This window comes from Mustela nigripes, chromosome 14 (genome assembly GCF_022355385.1).
Source record: "Mustela nigripes isolate SB6536 chromosome 14, MUSNIG.SB6536, whole genome shotgun sequence".
NCBI lineage: Eukaryota > Metazoa > Chordata > Mammalia > Carnivora > Mustelidae > Mustela > Mustela nigripes.
Genome location: NC_081570.1, coordinates 43,708,775 through 43,727,168, shown reverse-complemented (window position 1 = coordinate 43,727,168; position 18,394 = coordinate 43,708,775). Strand labels below are relative to the sequence as shown.

Here is an 18,394-nt window from a genome sequence, read left to right as displayed (position 1 = left end):
ACGCCAGCTACTGCGCTGAGTACGTCGTGGGCGTTATCGTGTTATCCCTTTTCATCTTTACACAGCTCCAGTCATCAGCTTTGCTATTGCCTGCAGCTTATAGACGGGAAAATAGAGGCTGGGAAAGGGTCAGGAACTTGTACACACACACACACATTCAAGCACATAAGCACAAAACTGCCCAGCCAGTAATGGCAGAGTTGGGACAGGAACTCAAGTCTGTTTCCCCCAAAGGCTGGGGCTGCTTGGCAGCTTGGCTGTAATGGCTTCTCTCTTCTGCCAGGCAAGGTAGTTCCTGCTGCATCACCATGGGCCATGGGCCCTTCCAGAATCCATATGCATAAGCTCCCCTCCCCTGACTCCCTCTGCAGGAAACAGCAAGGGTCTCTGTGCCCCTTCCCGTGATGTCCCCTGGTCAGAGTACTTGGTCCCACAGAACCAGCAGCCCGGGAGGGAGGGAGGGGGGTGGCAGCCCCTAGTGAGGGAACAGCAAGCTCTCAGAGCTGAACACTGTTCTCTGTAAATCCTCAGATCTCTGGAGTGCAAGGAAACCTCAGGTCAGCAAGATTTCCAGGTCTGTGATCTCGGCTACCCCACCCCTTCAGTGGCCGTCCAGCAGGAGCTTGCTCAGTCCCAGAGACAGGCGCTCACTCCTTTCTGACAGGGACCCTTCAGGTGAGGAGCTGGGTGAGGAGCCGGGCTGCCAGCCAGAATCCCCACTACCCCACCTCCACCCCCCACCACCACCCCCCCCCTCCCACCAAACACACTGGGAGCTGCCTCCCTGTAGCTCCCCGCCTCCTGGCTGCTTGCCACCTCCCTCCCCAGCCTCCAGCAAACCCCAGGAAGAGGCAGGAGGGACCGGAACACAGGTAATCCAACACCCAGTATGACTGGCCCACACGAGGTAGCTCCTCAGGGAACACGCTCAGACAGCACCCAGCCAGAGACCCACATTCATGGTCCACAGCCCCATGCTGGAGCCCCTGGCAGTGAGGTGGGCACTTCAGGGACTGGGGAGAACAAGTCCACCCTCTCCCCTCAGCAGGGCACCGCCCACCCTCTCCCCTCAGCAGGGCACCCCCCCCTCCCTGCCAGACTTCCAAAAGCGCCTCCCATCTGCCTCTGGGTCACCATGGCAACAGGCACCCACCATCCTGCGAGCAAGCCCGCTCACCTTGGAGCTGGGCACAGTGGCCACAAGTACCCCAAGCCCCTCCAGGACAGCAAGGGGGAGAGGGAGAAAGAGCCAGAAGAGGGACGTGGGGAGAAGAAGAGAGAGGTTACACAGAGGCTGGTAGGGAACAGAAGAAGAGAGGAAGAGGGAGAAGTAACAGGGCAGGAAGGGGCCCCCTCCTACCTCCCCTGCTGCACACATTCCTCAGGCTTGAGCTGCTCTCAGCCCCTGCAGGAGGGATTCTGGCCGCACAGCCGGGACTTCCTGCCCCAGGAAGCTGGCAGCCCACAGTCCCTCTGAGGCCCCAGCTGCTTCTCCAGCCCCTGCAGGCCCCTCGTGCTGAGGGATGGGGTCCTATCCTCCAGGGCAGGCGTGGCCCCTTCTCCCACACTTAGGGAGGAGGCCCCAGATCCCCCCCATTCTCCCGCCCTCCCTGGGGTCCGCAGTCCTCTCACCCCTTCCCTCCCACCTCTCCCAGCTGCCCCTCACAGAGCGTACCAACTTTTCCTCCCCAAAAGTATTCAAGAAACCATTCCTTTATATAGATAAAGCTGTGACTTGATCCACGGATGCATTCTTTACACTGGCAAGGAGTGCACAAGGCCTCAGAATGGGCCTCGCAAAGGGCCGCCAACTTCAACAGGCTGCTTCGAAGGCCTGACGGGCCAGGTGGGAAGGTCAGAGCCACGTTGCTGGGCCTGGGCTCTGGTAGAGGCTACTGCCCTGAGCAGGTGCACAGATGGCCAGGAGTGCACGGGGGCACCCCACACTCCACGGCCTTCCCTGAGCCCCGAGTTCTCCAGCTGCAAGGTGACCTTCTCAGAGGGATTCAAGAAAGGCGTGTTGAGGAGAGGGTGAGCAGGGCAGAGAGAGGATGAAGAAAACAGGAAGGCCAGGGAACTGACAGGAAGGCTGCAGAGGGGCCCAACAGACAGAACCCGTGTTGGAATCCTGGCCCCTCCTGTCTCCCTGGATAACCTGAAGCCCTTTATTACTTCAGCCACCGTAAATCTCACTTTCCATGGGCATGATAATATCTCTGACAGGATTCAGTGAGATTTTACATGCAAGGTGCTTAGCACAGACTCCGATCCAGAGAAAGTAATTAAAAAGTGTCAGCCCTTCATGTTATTACAAATCCAGAACCTGATTAGCGACCCAAGAAATCGTCCTGGCCAGGGGGAGACTATGCAGTCCCTGGGAGTAAGAGATGCCTGCGTGACTGGCTAGGGGGCCTTCTCAGAGCACACACAGAGCATGAGCTTTGGCAGGAGAGGAGAGGGGCAGGGAAGCTGCATCAGCAGGGACATCAGACGGGCCTCTCGGCCCTGCTCTGTGACAATCCCTGCCAGTTGAAGCCGCCAACTGTCTACCAACTACCAGAGCTTCACTTCAGCCACAAGCCAAGATGCTGAACGGGCAAAGTCTGTGACCCTCCACAGAGGCCTCCCACGGACGTCTACACGCAGCTGAAGCAGATGCGACGGTTGCCAGGAGACTTCCTTTCCCAGGCCTCTGAAAGTCTCGAGACCCCTCCCAACGGGACAGAAGGCAGCGATCCCTGGAAACCAGCTCAGGTTCACTGGGAACACAGCATCCCAGGCACAAGGGAAGAGATCATGAGGCAGGAATAGACATGTTCTGTGCAGTCTGCATTTGCACAAACCCAGAACATTGTAAACCCTCAGTAAAAACATGAAAACATGTTCGACTGAACCTGGAGGGGTCTCCACTGGGGTACCACATTTGTCTGTTCCGTTCAGCATGTGATCAAACGGCTAGGATGAAGACAAGACTGGCTGCAGACGCCCACCTGAAAGGCGGTAACATACAAGCACAAGACCAGGCAGGTGAAATGGACAAGATTCATGGTACCTGCCTGCGTTTTTGTCTTTCTGTCGCCCTCACTTTGAAGGGATAAGGCTGCTGGGGAGGCTCTGGCTTAATGGCTGGATCTGCAGAAGCGGCCTCACGATCTGCCGATGCCTGCTGAGTCGGCTGAGCTGCGGGTGGGGACATGTTTCGGGCAGGAACCACGCAGTGACAGGGAGGAGGCGGGCGGCCACTGGGGTGTGGTAGGCAGCACAAGCCCCAGCCTTGTGAGCGGCAGCTGAGGGGAGGGGTAGCATGGGAAGACAACCAGGCAGGAGGGGGACAGTTAGGGAGTAGGGCTACGTGTGGCCTAGTGACAGGTCTCCACGCTGGCTGGGTCAGAGGACAAGAGGGTTCAGTACGAGATAAAACCAAGACAACGAGCATTTAGCTGGCTCAGTCAGGAGAGCATGTGACCCTTGATCTCAGGGTTCTGAGTTTGAGGTACACGTTGGGGGTAGAGATCACTTAAAAAATAAAATCTTTAAAAAAAAACAAGAGCAAACGGGGTGGCCAAGGCTAGAATGAGGCCCCTGATTCCTGGGGATCAACATCAATCTTTTTAAAACTCCCATTCATTCCTTCCAGACACTGGGAATACAACAGTAAATGTGTTCTCTGATGGATAGACAATAAACAAGCAAAGGAACATGATCATTTTAGAGACTAAAAAGTGCTGTAAGAAACAGCGGGTAGGATGAAGAGAGAAGTTGGTGGCGTGGGAGATGCGAATTCAGCCCAGGTAATAAGGAAATTCAAAGCCCAGATCTGAATGAATGAAAGCAGGAGTGGGTCACAAAAACTCCGGAGGTACAGGGTTCAGGCAGGGAAACAGAGGGTGCAAAGAGCCCAAGGAGGATGTGGGATAAGCTTGGCTGCCAGAGGAACAGCAGGGCGGCCAGCGCCAACTAGGCCCAACCCCCGACCATTCCCGCAGAGGGACCAGATACCAGGGACGCCATCTTGGATTCCCTAGGCCAGCCCATCCACCCGCTGAATACCACCAAGTCAACTCCACCCCACCCCAGGGAGAGCAGACCAGTCACCCCACCAAGCCCTGCCCAAACTCCCGACCCACAAAAATCTCAAGATACAGTAAAACAGTTTAGGTATGGGGGTAGTTTTTCCTGCAGAGCCACAGTGGACACAAGAGACATCGTCCAAGGAGAGAGCAAGGACAGAGCTCTTTTAGAGGGCGGTGGGAGTGAGCAGCCTACAGGGGAAGAAGAGGGAGCCAGGTGAAGCGGAGGGACACTAAGGTGGGGCTGGTCTCCAGGAGGGCACCTGCTGGTCAGGGAGCTGAGCAGTCCTAGCAGATGGGCAGAGAAGCTCTAAGGGGGTGGAGGGAGGGCAGGGAGAGAAGTCACGGATTAGGGACAGGGTGAGAGGTAAAGAAGTGGAAGCAAGGACCAAAGAAAATTCTTGCGGAGATTTTTCTGGGAAAGGAGAGCAAAAAAACCAGGAAGTAGTTGGTAGAGGCACAGGGAAGGGGTCTTGTTTGCCTCAGAGGCTGGGAGATAATGGAGGTCTCATCTGGCTGCTAATGGGACACAGCCAGCAGGAGAGGGATCTCCCCAAGCCAGAGAGCTGCCTGCAGACAGGGGCCACCCAAGAACTGGCCCAACAGAAGCTTGAAGATGCCGTTTTAGAAATCCACGGCTACCATCTATTGTGCATCTACTGTGTGCCAGGCCTAGTCCTTGGGGGTCCTTGAATTCTCTAGTCCACTCTGAAGCAGGAGTCCCCATGTATAGCTGAGGAAAAGGAAATTCAGAGATGGAACATGGAAAGAGCCACTGAACAACATGCAGCCAGTAAAAGGCAGAGGGGTGGGGCACGTGGCTGGCTCTGTGGGAAGAACATGTGACTCACGATCTGAGAGTCAGGAGTTCGAGCCCCACGTTGGGCATAGAGTTTATTTTTTAAAAAAAAAGAGGCAGAGGGGAGAGTGGACTTGGGTTTCTCGGACCCTGGCCATGGGGGGAACACCAGCTCTGAGGCAGATTAGATCATATAGCCCACAGGACTTCTGAGGCCGAGCCTGACATTTTGGAGACCCTCCATGGATTGCCTTCCAGGTGATGTAGAGAAAGAGCTAGAAGTGTGGTGGTCTCTGACAGTCCAGCCCACCTGCACCATAGGGATCTCAGCATCCCAACCAGCATCATCACCCCCACAATGGCCTATCCAGAGGGCCTAGTGGACTCAGAAGTCCATCCCCGTCTCCTGCCTGCCTTGCTGAGAACCAGTTTTCATGGTGAGACACACCTTCTTCTCTCAGTCTTAAGCAAGGGGGTGGGATCGGGGAAACTCAGAGTCCAGGGAGGCTCTAGCGGGGGGTGGAGGTTGCTGGGAGCAATGCCGGGCTTGCCCCTTCCCTTGCCCCAAAGTCATTTCGTTCTTGGGTCCCTTCCTCTTTCCTGCCCCCTCCCCCATGGACCCCACCACCCTCCAAGCCTATAGGCACACCACTCAATCTGAACACTCGTCTTCTCTGTGTGAAGGGCCGGCTGGGTACTAAACTGCTTGCCCAAAGCAGTCTCAAGTGGCCAGGCCCATTACTACCCCCCGCCCCACGTTACAGACAAGGAAACTATGGCTGAGAAAAGAGTAGCCAGCCACTGACTAGCCAGGAGCCCAGAGCCAGCCAGACTCAGTTCTGGCTCCAGTCTGCACAATCCCCACCCCCTGCCCCTCTGTCCCTGCCACCGTTCACACCAGGTAGTATCCCCAGAGAAGGACAGGAGGTGGGTCTCACCACACCCTCCCTAAGAAATCAAATGGAAATTGAGACCCACCTGGTTCAGCTCGGCCCTGGAGAATGCTGGAAACCTGAGGCTGCTTTAGGACGGGTTTAGAGCCACTCCCCTTCTCGACCTCTGACCACTTTCCAGGCTTGGGAATGGGCCACACCTGGCAGGGCCGCACCCCCGGGGGCAGATTGCAGCCTGTTCTGGAGGTCACAAATAGGACACCGGCAAGGAGTGGAGAGGCTGAGGCTCAGCTCCGTCACGGTGCAGTGAACATCCATCCCTGGGGACGGGCCTCTTGGAGCCACAGCACAGGTGGCACTGGTGGCACTGGTGGCAGCCTGCCGACTTTGTAGAGCACTTCCCAGACTGTAAAGCGGGTGTAGACAGAGGAACTAGGAGACTCCTTGAGCAAGGGACCAGGTCCCATGGCTCCCTAGAGTTCCAGTGATTGACAAATAAAAGTAGCATATATTCAGATCACACAAGATGATGTTTTGATATACATATGCATTGTGGAATGATGACCACAATCAAGCTTATGAACATACCCATCACCTTGCAGTTACCCTGTTTGGGGCGGGCGGGTGAGGGGGGCAGATGAGAACACCTGAGATTTACTCTCTTAGCAAATTTCAAGTTGGTAATACATCGCTGTTAACAGTGCTCCCCATGCTGTACACCAGGTCTCCAGAACTTACTCATCTTCTAACTGAAAGGTGGTACCCTTTGACCCACATCTCCACTTTCCTCCGACCTCCCCGACAAAATTTTTTCAGGACCTACCATGTTCCAGGACTTTACATACATTGTATAATGGCTTTGTATCCATAATATCGTGTAATCCTCACCAAAACCTTACGAGGGATAATGATTCCTACTGAACAAGAAAGGAAACTGAGACCCGGCCTATCTGAAGGACTTGCCTAAGGGCGCTTGGCCCCGGGGTGGCGCTGGGATTTTGCTTTCCTCACTACAAAAGCTGTATCTTCAAAACAGATGCTTAATGTCTGCTGACATTCATTAATTAAGACTCGATTTGCTGAGGGTCAGTTATTACCGTGGAAGAAGCCCTAGGCAGGACATACATATTACATGGACAAGAGGGCTGGAGAGGGCCTCCTCGAGGAGTCACTACCACACTCTCTCCCCACTGCTAGCGGAACAAGCTCAGTCCCACATTTCAGGCACGGAGGCCTCAGCCTGGACCAGGCTTCCTGACCCGAAAACACTTCCAAGGCCATGCTAACCCGTCACTTCCCCCAGGAAACCTGCCCTGCCCCCTAGGCTGGTGAAGGTCCACCTCTGGGCTTCCCTCTGTCACATCCTAGCCGCACTCCACTGTCACCAGTGTTCTGTATCTCTCCCAGTTTCCACATCAGTTTGGGGGCACCTGAGGACAGGTCCAGTCTGACTCACTCCGGTGTCCCCAAAGTGCCAGACTTTCCCTCGCCGCCCTGAGGCCAGCTCCTCCACACAAGGAGGCTGCTCCTGGATAGTGGCCCACAGCCAGGGAGCTGGCAGAGCACCATCTGTCCCTGGAGGCAGAGGACAGAGCAGGCACAAGGCAGAGGGGTCACTCCGTCCACTTAGCCAGGTCAGCCCAGGACAAGGAGAAGAGCCATGGCACCAGGGCCCCTGCCCCACTGTAGCTTGGGCCCAGATGAGACTAAATTCTCTAACCAGCACAAGACTTTAAATTCTCTAACCAGCTCCAAGTGGCTCGGGGCTAGAGCCTTGGTTTTCTGATAGGTAAAGCCAGATGAATCCAGATGAAACGAAAAGAAAAGGACCCATATCTACCATGGTCAGTTGTATGCCAAGCTCTGTACTCCTGCAAAGTCATTAACATTGTCAATGACCCAGCAAGATCTAGAGGAACAGCCGAGGTTCACAGAGGAGGAAACGAAGGGTCAAGGGCATTAGTATCTCTAACACAGGTCTCTAGACTCCTGAGCAGCTGTGCGGAGGTGCTGAGGAGGCCGGCTCGGCCTGGTCTGGCCCAAACACAGGTGGAAGGCAGTGGTACAACCCCAGTAGGTGTGAGGCAGGGGAGAAGGTGATGGCCCTAATCTTCATTGTCAGCCGCTAAAGGTGGGCAGATGCAGCTGCGATGGGGTGGGTCTGGGTATGACAGTGAGGCCATTCTCTAGATGCACAGAGGTTCCAAAGGTCTCCCTGGCCAGGACAGGGGCTGGGAAAGGGGTCTCGGCCTGGCAGTTAGGGATTCTAAGTGTCTCACCAGTTGTACAAGCCCAGGCACATCATCTCACTTTTCTGTGCCTTGTCTGCACCAGGGGACTGAGTCTATCACCCACCTGCCTGATGTGAGGGGTCAGGGAGTGGAGGGGAAGATGGCCGGGACCTTCCTCATGCTGGCCATACAGACAGGAACCATGATGATGTGTCTCCCTAGGTCTCTGAGCTTCTCTGAGCACAGTGTACAGGGACTGTGTACCTTTGCACTAAGCCTGGGGACAGAGCATCCCCACGCACCGCCCAGTCTGGCGGGCAGGGTAATACAACCCCTAGCACTCCACACCCCAAGCCCTGCTGCAAGGCCCAGACCCCCAGCCTGCAGCCCATGGTAGCATTGTCTCCGCCCCTCCCACCTGCTCCTGTCCCAGCCACACCCGCCTCCACTCAGTAGCTCCAAGTCACCCAGCCCTCCCAACACCTCGGAGCCTGCCAATGAATGCCATTCCCTCTGCCCGGAATACGCTTCCAGCCCTTCCTTTGGCTGTCTCCTTCTCAGCATTTAGGTTTCTGCTCAGTAGTCACCGGCTCAGAGGGCCTTCCACTGACCTCTCTCATTATTCTCTCACAGTCTCTAGTTCTCCAGCAATCTGAGTTCAACGTCAGCTGTGCCACTTAACAGCTGTGTAACCTTGAGCAAGTTACTTAACCTCTCTCAGGTTCATCTTCAACAGGGGCATAGTAATGTTATCTCCTACACAGAGTTGTTACAAAGGCTAAATGAGTTCATGCATGCTTGGCACACAGGGAGCGCTTCGACGGCGTCTACGCTCATGGTCATTACTGTTCGTGGCACTTAGCACAGGTTTTGGTCCTGTATTTATTTGACTACTTTCTCACTGTGTCTCCTTCATTAGCCGGCAGCTCCGCATGGCAGCCTGGGTTCATCACAGGCTGCTTAGCACCTGCCACAGGCTAATTCCCGTGCAGGGAAGAACTGAAATCAATATACTATCGCGAGGAGATGCCATTCATTCCGGAGGCAGGCAAGATGCAAATGGGCCGGGGGGATGATGGCTGAGCTAGGTTTTGAAGGATGAAGGCGAGTCCTCCAGACAGACTACAAACACTAAGGGTGTCTCTCCATGCCTGAGACCAGGGTTCATATGGGGTTCCTGAACACGCTGAGGCTATGTATCTAAGTCGTGCCTCTTCCTCCAGGAAGCCTTCTGGGACGACTTCAGCATCCTTCTGAGCTCCCATAGTCACTCATTCATCCAGTAGTTTTTGCACTCATACTATATGACAGGTGTGTCATTTTAATCCTGTTGGTCTCCCCTCCTCTACCACACAGCAAGGTTCTCAAGGCAGACAGGCCCTGTCTTTCATGGTCAGGACCAGCCTCAAGATGGTGCACCAATGCTTCCTAAAAGTCCAGACCCCCAGGAAGTCAAGGCTGGTGGGGACCTCAAAGAACACTCAAAGAGGGGGAGCACCTGGCCCAAGATTATATATGAGCAACGGAGTGAAGATAAGATGTTAATCCAAAGAGGGGCCAAACACTGTGCCTGAAACCTCCTCACACTCTGAACTAAGCCCTTCATGAGGCTGGGTGGCCAGGCTGGGGAGAAGCTCCAGCTGTCCCCAGGTTCAAGGTGAAGCAGTAGGATCACTGCCAGCAGTCAGGAGTAGCATGTCCATCCGTAGATGTGCAAGCATGTGCGCAGATGCCTGTGGCTGTTCCTGACCTTCCAGCCTTCTGTCGGCCACACGGCCAGGGTGCGGGGCTTCTCAGGGAACCTGGGATCGACAGCCCCATTACCTTTCCCAGCGTAAATAAAGTACTCCGGAGGTGCCCTTGACCTGGCTAACACCAAGGCTGAGCAGAAGTTCCCAGTCTCCCACTAGGGACCAGCGGGCCCCTTCTAGCCCAGGAGTACGGGACTCAGGACCCAGTACAGACTGACATCTTGGGCACTGAGAGAGGCAAAGACTGAGACAGGACAGCAGGCCCTTTCCAGCACCAGCAGACAGGCAGTCAGTGCCCCCCACACACACACCTTGCTCCCTCAGCTTGGCAGGCTGACCTCCTCACTCTCATTCACATGTTCTGCGCCTTGCTGGGTGCAGGGAAAAGCCAGAACCATTTGCCGTGCCACGGGATATGGACGAGGGCTCTTCTCCTTGTCCTGGTATACTGAGGGCTGTGGGTTCTCTGAGGGCCCCTGCCTGTTCCCAGTTAACCTGGCTTTCTGCGTCCCCAGTGAAGAGTGTTTGGTGGGTTTTTTTTTATTTGCTTGCTGTTCATTAAAAACAGCTCTGGTAACAACTCAGAAAACCATCCCAAACTGTCCTATATTATTGGGGGATGAAGGGAATTCAGGAGGAAACGGGGAAGTCCAAGGAGGTCTACCATGCAGGCAATGGACCACAGGTGGCAATCCAGACCAGAGTGTTCTCAGCTGGCATGAGGTCACCCATGTCACCTCATGGGCCCAATTCCACCCCCACATCTACATCCGCACCCAGACTTGGGAAAGGGGGCTGGAGAACAGGGAAGTAAAATGCTGCCTGGGCTCAGACTCGGATCCTGTGGCCTGGAGTCTCACTCAGCTTTTGCACTTTTCGCAGGGCAGAGCCTCAGTTTCCCTAAGAGCTCAGACTCTCTGCCAGATTGCCTGTGTTCAAATCCCAGCTCTGCCACTTCCTACTAGTGTGATTCTGAGCCTGGGCAAGTCCTCAACCCCTCTGAGCCTCAGTTTCCTCATCTGGGATATGGGGATAATAACTGTACCCACCTCACAGAGAACTGAATGAATTAATATATACAAAGCATTTGGTGCAGTGCATAGAGTGGTCAGTGTTATATATGGATTTGCCACGATTCTATTGTTATCTCTGCAAAATGATGATAAGGACACATCCTTCCCCTACTGCCTTCTCCCCCAGTTATCGATGGGAATCAATGGGGGAAAAAATCATGAAAGGCACAAGAGAAGACACAGCCCCACCTGGAAAAATCTCTCTGCCCCAAGCTCAGGAGCTGGGAAGCAAGAGGCCCTTGCATTCATTAGACAGTGTCTGGGGCTCTGACCATGCCCAGCCCTCTGATGGGCACACCAAGAGCAGCCTCATGGAACTCATTGGCTGGTGGAAAAGATAGATGTGCAAGTCTACCACACAGTCCAGTGTGAGAAGGAACTAACAGAGGCTCTCTGTGCCCTGAGAAATCTAGGAAGTCTTCCTGGAGGAGTTGGCATCTGAGCTGAGGGGGAGGTGGAGGAGGGGACGTGGGGGTGGCTAGGAGCCACCCAAGCAAAAAGCACAGTAGGGATCATAGCACAGAGGAGAGAACAAAGGTGGTATACTGAGGCAGTGGCAAGCAGTTCACCATGGCTGAATCTATTGGGGTGGAAAAGGTGGGATGAGGAGAGAGAAGCAGGCAGAAGATTACCAGGAGCCTCTTGTATCAGGTGAGGAACATGAGCACTGTACTGAAGGCAGCTGGCTAAGCAGGTGCGGGATAACCCCGTTTCCCAATAGGTAATAAGAAGCATCTAATAAGAAGCATCCCTCCAGGGAAGGGGACTGGGAGGGGCTGGATGTGGAATGGGGGAAGCAGGGAGAAGGTGCCCTAGACGTGGGAGGGTGCTGAGGTCTGAGCTGAGTGGCAGTCATACAGATGAGGGGATGGGGTCAGTAAGAGATTTACTTGTCCCTGTCCCCTTTAAAAAGGCTTTTCCTGAGAATGTCCTCAGAGGACACCGACTCTGTGCCCAGCACAACCTCCACCAGTCTGTCCTGCACCCTTCTCCCGTTCACCAGATCAAAGGCCCCCGCCAGGCAGTGATGAGCACTTGGCTCCATCCCATGTCTCAGCATCTAATCTCAGCTCCAAAGTCCCTGGTAAGACACTCCAGGGAAACGTGGGTTGTAAGGCCACCCTGCAGGACACCTGTCCAACAGCCCATGCCTGGTCCGGAGCTTGCTCTCTGAAAGAGGTTATTGCTCCCGAGAATCCCGGGCTGCCACACCCTCACTCACCCACTCACAGCCCCCACCCCCAGCCCTGTAACTTCCATCAGGGTCCAAGCCCTGAACTCCAGCAGGAGCCTTGAACTCCAGCACGCCACAGAGGCACCGAGCTCTGAAGTCCGGCAGAAGCACTCGCCGGACTCGGCGGGGAGAAACACGCACCCCCAAAATAGAACTCCAGATGCAGAAAACTTCCCCTCAGCATGGCCCCTGGGGCTTGCTTCAGGATTGTTGCCTCTAATAAACCAGCCTAGGAGTTCTGCAGTTCCTCCTTCCAGGGAGATCTAGGAAATGGCCCAGGGAGAATGAGAGAGAAGACGGAGAACTTCTAGCTTAAAATGGAAACTTCAATTCTCTTTCAGGATCCCCAGCCTCCAGACCCCTCCCCTTGGCCTCCAACCAGCCTCCTCACACCCACCCTGCATACCCTTCGCAGGTGATTTCCGACATTCTGGATCATCGCGGCCAGGCCGGTTGGCAGCACCCTCTGAGAGAGACACTGGTCACCTGAGCAACAGGCAGGCTCCGGCTCCAAATGAAGCCGGTCAGCCTCTCGTCTGCTCCTCCTCCCGAGCTCCCGCCCCTCCTGAGCCCAGCTGTTATCACTGAGTCCTGCCTCTCCTGGCACCGCCCTCTGCCCCCTTCTCCCAGAGCACCCCCCTCCAAGGCTCCTGGGCCTGCCTGGCAGACAGGACGGAGAGAGGCTGCCAACTGGACCCCAGCCATGTCAGGGGGCCCTGTGCCTGCCCGCTGGGCACCTCTCGGGACACTCGCTTTACTTTCAGCCACAGCTAAACTTAGTCACCCCCACTGCCAGCCCCTGACGTCCTGCTCACGGGGTCTCTTGGCTCTGGGGTCCCTCCCAGGGGCCGGGAGTCTCCACCTCACCGGCCCCAGCCAGTTAGACTGGCAAAACGGTCACCAGGCTTCCATCCATCCACAAGGGGTCAGGCCAGAGGTGGCAGGAAGCCAGGGAGCAGCCAGTGGCCTCCCAGAGAGACACCAGACCCACCTGCTAGGACTCTTCACCCTGGGGAGTGCTGCCCCCAAGTGCAGCCCAATGCCAGAGGCTGGCCAGGGACAGGGAGCACCCCCTCCTTCTTAAAGGACTTCTTAAAGTGACACCTGCCAAATCCCACCCCAGGCACTCCGTAGCTACCACCGACTAAGAGAACACCCAGATTTTCTCTTGTCGTTCTTGCTTCTGGAAGAGGCTTCACAAGGGAGCCTTGACACTGACACTTGGGCTTTTCATGATGGGCCAATAATACAAAGTCCTTGGTGGTTAAGAGTAGAAGGCAGGGCAGAGCCAGGCAGGGGGAGCCAGGGTGAGCAAACGGATCAGAAGTCATAATGATCTCCTCACAATAACCGAACACCTGCTGTGTCCAAGGCCTAGTGCTGTCCTCACTCCAGCCCACTGGAACGTCCCGTGGAGCGGGAGGGGAAAGGTGACATGGCCCAGGTGGCACAGCTGCTGAGTGCAGAGCCATGCTGGAACACAGGTCGGCCCTATCTGCCCTTCATTGCCTCAAGCTCACTCCCCACACTCCTAATGATGTCTCCCCCTGAGCCTAAGACACCTGGGTTCTGGGCATGGTTCTCTCTCGAACGGAACTCCATGTGCCTCTGAAAGGATTCTCATGTCTATTCCTGTGAGCTCAAGTCTTTCCCTGAAAGAGCTCAGGGGTCTTCAGCCGTTCAGTGTCAATGAGTGAGAAATTAAAATCAAGCCTTAAAGACAGCAAGATGGTCCAAGGATGGCCCTGAGGAGTGGGGCAATCGAGGAGGCTTCGTGGAGGAGGTGGTGCTTTCTGGCCTGAAGACTGAATGGGCCTGGATAGTTTGAGAAGAAGAGTGAGATGGAAGGCCTAACAGGAACAGAACAGGATGCTCATCTTGCAGTAAAAAGCTGGGAATCTGTTGAGGGCCTCAAGTGCCAGGCCACCGGGCTGAGGCAACAAGAAGCTTCGAAGAATGAAGCACATGCCCCACGTGACAAAAGCCATGCGAAGTGAACAGGACAGGGATCATGAGTCCTCCCCTGACTGATAAGAAAACCAACCCAGAGAAGGCACAGCTCAGTGCACAGCATTCCAGCAGACAGGAAGGCCAATTTCAGGGTTCCATGGTACAGAGACCCAGAGAGTTTCTGGTCCCCAGCCTACCCTTTCACCAGTGGCTTACAATGTCTCAGACACACTAGACTCAGTCTAGTACCCCTATCTTACACAGGGGTACCCTGAAGCCCAGGGATGAGAGGCAAGCTACCCAAAGTCCATGAGGAAGTTGTCTAGAATCGCTACTCCTAACCTCAAGCCTAGAGCCCTGTCCACCTCACCCCACAGCAAGGCACAAAACAAGGGAGGCTTCCGTAAGACTTAGGAGAGGACTCCCAGCAAGGTTGAATCAGCATCCTGTCAGGAACAGGCCACAGAGGGGGTGCCTGGGTGGCTCAGTGGGTTAGGCCTCTGACTTCAGCTGAGGTCATGATCTCAGAGTCCTGGGATCGAGCCCCGCATCGGGCTCTCTCCTCAGTAGAGAGCCTGTTTCCCCTTCTCTCTCTGCCTGCTGCTCTGCCTATTTGTGATCTCTCTCTGTCAAATAAATAAATAAAACCTTAAAAAAAAAAAAAAAAGGAACAGGCCACAGAGATCCAGATCTTTCTGCAGAAGGCTCTGCAGTCCACAAAGTTCTCTCTCCTCTCTGCTCTTCTTTGGCAGCTCTGTGACTCCAGTGAAGTCACAGACTCCACTCTGGTGTCTCTGTGACTCCAGTGAAGATCTCCATGGGCATCTGCCTCCCCTTCCCAACTCTCCCACAAGTCCCCTAAGGGCTGACACCACATCTTATCATCTCTGGCCCCTCTCCCCATCAGCCAGCCGACCAGGGTCCTAAACGTAGGAAACACACCGCAGCCCCGGGTGAATCACAGTCCTGGAAAGGTGGGTAGAGACCCGGTCTTAAGTGAGAGTGAGGCCGGTGGTCTCCAAACTTCAGCCTGCATCAGAACCACACGGAAGGTGGCTTAAAATGCAGACTGCTGAAAGCAAGGCTCCCAGAGAGCCCAAGAATTTGCATTTCTAATAAGATCCCAAGAGATGCTGATGCTGCTGGTCCAAGAACCATACGGTGGGAGCCAGTGAGCTGGGGACACAGGTGGGGAGAATGAGACCCAGAGACGGTTGAGATGGCTTGTGACTGTCCCTCACTCTCATGGCCACCATCACTGTCATTACAGCTCCTCACATACACGCCCAGCCCCGTGCCAGCCCCTCAGGTATGGTACCACCTCTGAGCCTCACCCTTTGAGGAAGGCACTAGCATTATCACTCTGCTCCAGAGGAAAACTGAAGGCAAAGTGTCATGTGTCCAAAGTCATGCAGCTGATAAGACTTAGCGTAAGGATTTGAACCCTGATCAAAGTCCAGAGCCCACAGGTGTAACCAGCACTCTGTGTACCCTCTCACAGCTCATGTGGACCAAGGATTTCTCTAGGGCTGCCCAAAACCCGTAGGCTCATTGCTGACATGGGATGAGCTTGTGGTGCCCGTAGTCCAAAGGCCTGGTCCCTAAGGACACATCTAGGGAGCCCCATGAGTCAAGAAAGCCTGCTTCTTAAGTCCCAGACCCTGAGTATTTTTCCCCGAAAGCGCTTCGTATATAATATCCTTCATACCCTAATACCATATAATACCCATATCCTAATACTCATATAATATCCTTCAGCTGGAAGACATACGTCTGCATTAATTCTTCAAGCCCATGTCCCAGCTGTGTCACCCCACTCCGTGAAAAAACACAGCAAAGTAGCCTCCATTTATATGCCACAGAGATACTGGGTTGTCACTGTCTGGCAGGGGTCTGTTTCCCCTATCAGACTGGGAACTGGCACAGACAGGGAGTTCATCTGAGTCATCTGAGTCCTCAGCATGGGGTCTGCCCAGAACAAGGGTATAGTGAGTGAGAGGGAGGAAGAGGTAGAGGATCAAATGAGGGAGTGAGTACGTGAATAAATAACCAAACTCCCAGGAATTCCCTCGGCTGGGCCTTTTAGCCTTTTCAGGACCACAAACTCCGGCTAGCAGGGGACCTCCGATGTCATCCACTCCAACTCCCACTTTCAGAACAGCCCTAGCTGAACCCCTCCATGGGTCAGAACCTGTAACTCTCCCCCACTAGACACACACACACACACCATCCCAGCCTCCACTTACATACCTCCGAGATTGAAGGGCTCAGTCCCATCTAAGGCTCACTGAAAAATTAAAGCGTTCTAACAGTCACAAGGGTCTTGCCATTAGCCCATGACCATGGCTCTGGGTCACCCAGAACAGGGCTGCTCCCCTGGCCTCTAACAGAAGGCAGGGAGATAGGAGCACATGCCTGTCCTCTTCCCCATCCAGACTCGTTTCTTCTAATTGTCTCAAACCATGAACAGAGCTTGCAACTGTTTCCTCACACACCTGGAGTTTTCTTTGTTCCCGCTCTTCCCTCTGTCCTGATGCTTTCTGGTAGCTCTACATCCCAATCCTGTCCCCATTCAAGGTCTGGCTCAAACAGCATCACCTCTGAGAAGTCTTCTGTGCCCTTCCTAAGTGACCCTTCCTTCCTCTTCCTTAGTCCCCTCTGTTCCTCACAAGTAGGCAGAGAGGCAGAGAGAAAGGAGGAAGCAGGCTCCCCGCGGAGCAGAGAACCCGATGTGAGGCTCGATCCCAGGACCCCGGGATCATGACCTGAGCCGAAGGCAGAGGCTCAACCCACTGAGCCACCCAGGCGCCCCCTCATTTCCCCTTCTTGATCTTGAACAGTGGGCAGCAGGAATGCAGCTGATTCATCAGAGTATCCTGCCACCACTCCCACCTAACACTCACGGTCTTGAACATAGTAGATGCTCATTAAGTGTCCCAAGAATGAGGGAAGGAGTAACTGAATGGGAAAGAGTGAGTGAATGGGAGTAAATATGTGTGTACCGGAATGATCAAACGAATGAATCATCCTCTCCTGTTCCCCAAGCTGAAGACTCCAGTTCCTTCTGGGGGCCCCTTGGGCTTGGCATGGCAGAATAAAGGAAGTTGTGGGATAAATAGAAAGGGGGACAGGAGGGAGGAACAAAGGAAACAAGACAGGAAGCAGAGGTGACATCAACATTGCTCCAAGGCCAGGCTCCCCTCAGAGAAGCTGCCCTTTACAGAGAAGCTTTACAAGGAAAGCAGTGGGAAGCCTGCTCCACTGTGCAGAGGAGGTAAGACACAGGTGGTGGTGATGGGGAGTGAGGGGTACCAACAAGCCCCGAAGGCCCAAAGCGGGATGCATGAGCAGAGTACTGGACCTGCCCAGCCAATCCTGAACTCCATCCCACCTGGCAGGCTCAGACATGACTTGCCTGCTCCTCTCTCACCACCTGCCTCTCCCAGGGCTGGAACCAACTCCTGGGCCCAGATGCTGCCGGTCTGAGCCCAGCTGCTGGGGTTAGGACCCAGCCTCACCTCCTAGACCAGACCCTTGCCTGCACAACAAGGGCTAGTGCTCCCTCACCCACCCCATGTCCCAGTGAGTCACACTGACTGCACCCTCTGGACTCTGAGTCTTGTGTCCATAGGCCCTGACCCTGACCCAGGGCCAGCCTCCCCCATCCTACTGAGAGGCAGGCCCATCTCTGCTCAAAACCCAGGATGCTTCACGCCTCAGCCTGCCCAAGCAAGAGGGCACTCAGACCCCAGGCAGCTCCTCTGGCACCGCCTGTTGTGGGCTGCGTAGAGGAAGCTCCGCCTAAAGAAAGTGCTGGGACAGACCAGGAGGCAGGAGCACGAGGATCCTAGAGAGTGTGTGGTCCTTTGCAAGATGGGAGGCGGGGGAGGGACTGCAGGAGGCCACGGTCTTACCTAAGAGGTAGGCCCTCTAGACCCCACAGCTTGCAGGGCAGAGGCCCGGGGGGGCCTGCTCGGAACGTCGAAGAAGGAGCTCGGCGGGGAGACGCTCAGAACCAGGCGTCTGAGCAGTCTCGATCCCAGACCAGAGTCTGATGGGGGAGGCTGCGGGGAGGCTGCGGAAAGCCTGCAGCAGGCGCCCTAAGCTGCCTCGCAAAGGCACTGGCTGCAGCGGCAGTGGGAGCGGCCTGGGCGAGTTCCTGATGACTCCCGTCCCCTCCCCGCCCCTCCTCTCCTCTCCTCTCCTCTGCCCTCCCCTCCGCTGCACGGGTGGGGCGGCCTGGCCTGCCCGCGCCCCCGGGCGACTGCAAAGGGCCAGGGCACCCCGGCCGGCGCCAGACACCCCGCCCCGCCAGGCGTCCATCCCGGGGCGCCGGGCAGAGCCCGGAAACGCGGTCGCCGGGCCTGGCAGGGTCCACGTGGAGCAGAACAGG

General features: G+C 55.3%; 1 protein-coding gene across 3 annotated transcripts in view; it reads right to left on the bottom strand.

The window, feature by feature from the left end:
* ACOT11 (acyl-CoA thioesterase 11) overlaps window positions 1–18,165 on the bottom strand; it is a 48,603-nt gene extending 30,438 nt beyond the window's left edge. The window contains exon 1 of one of the 3 annotated variants that reach the window (XM_059374841.1): window positions 17,916–18,165. Coding sequence is in view for 1 of the 3 variants with exons in the window: in XM_059374840.1 (XP_059230823.1) it covers window positions 12,458–12,490 (33 nt within the window). In the remaining 2 variants the exon portion in view is untranslated. Of the gene's footprint in view, window positions 1–5,847; window positions 6,159–12,457; window positions 12,576–17,915 lie in introns of those variants that run through there. The other 2 variants (XM_059374840.1, XM_059374842.1) reach the window with 2 other exon arrangements.
* Window positions 18,166–18,394: the final 229 nt, after the last annotated feature.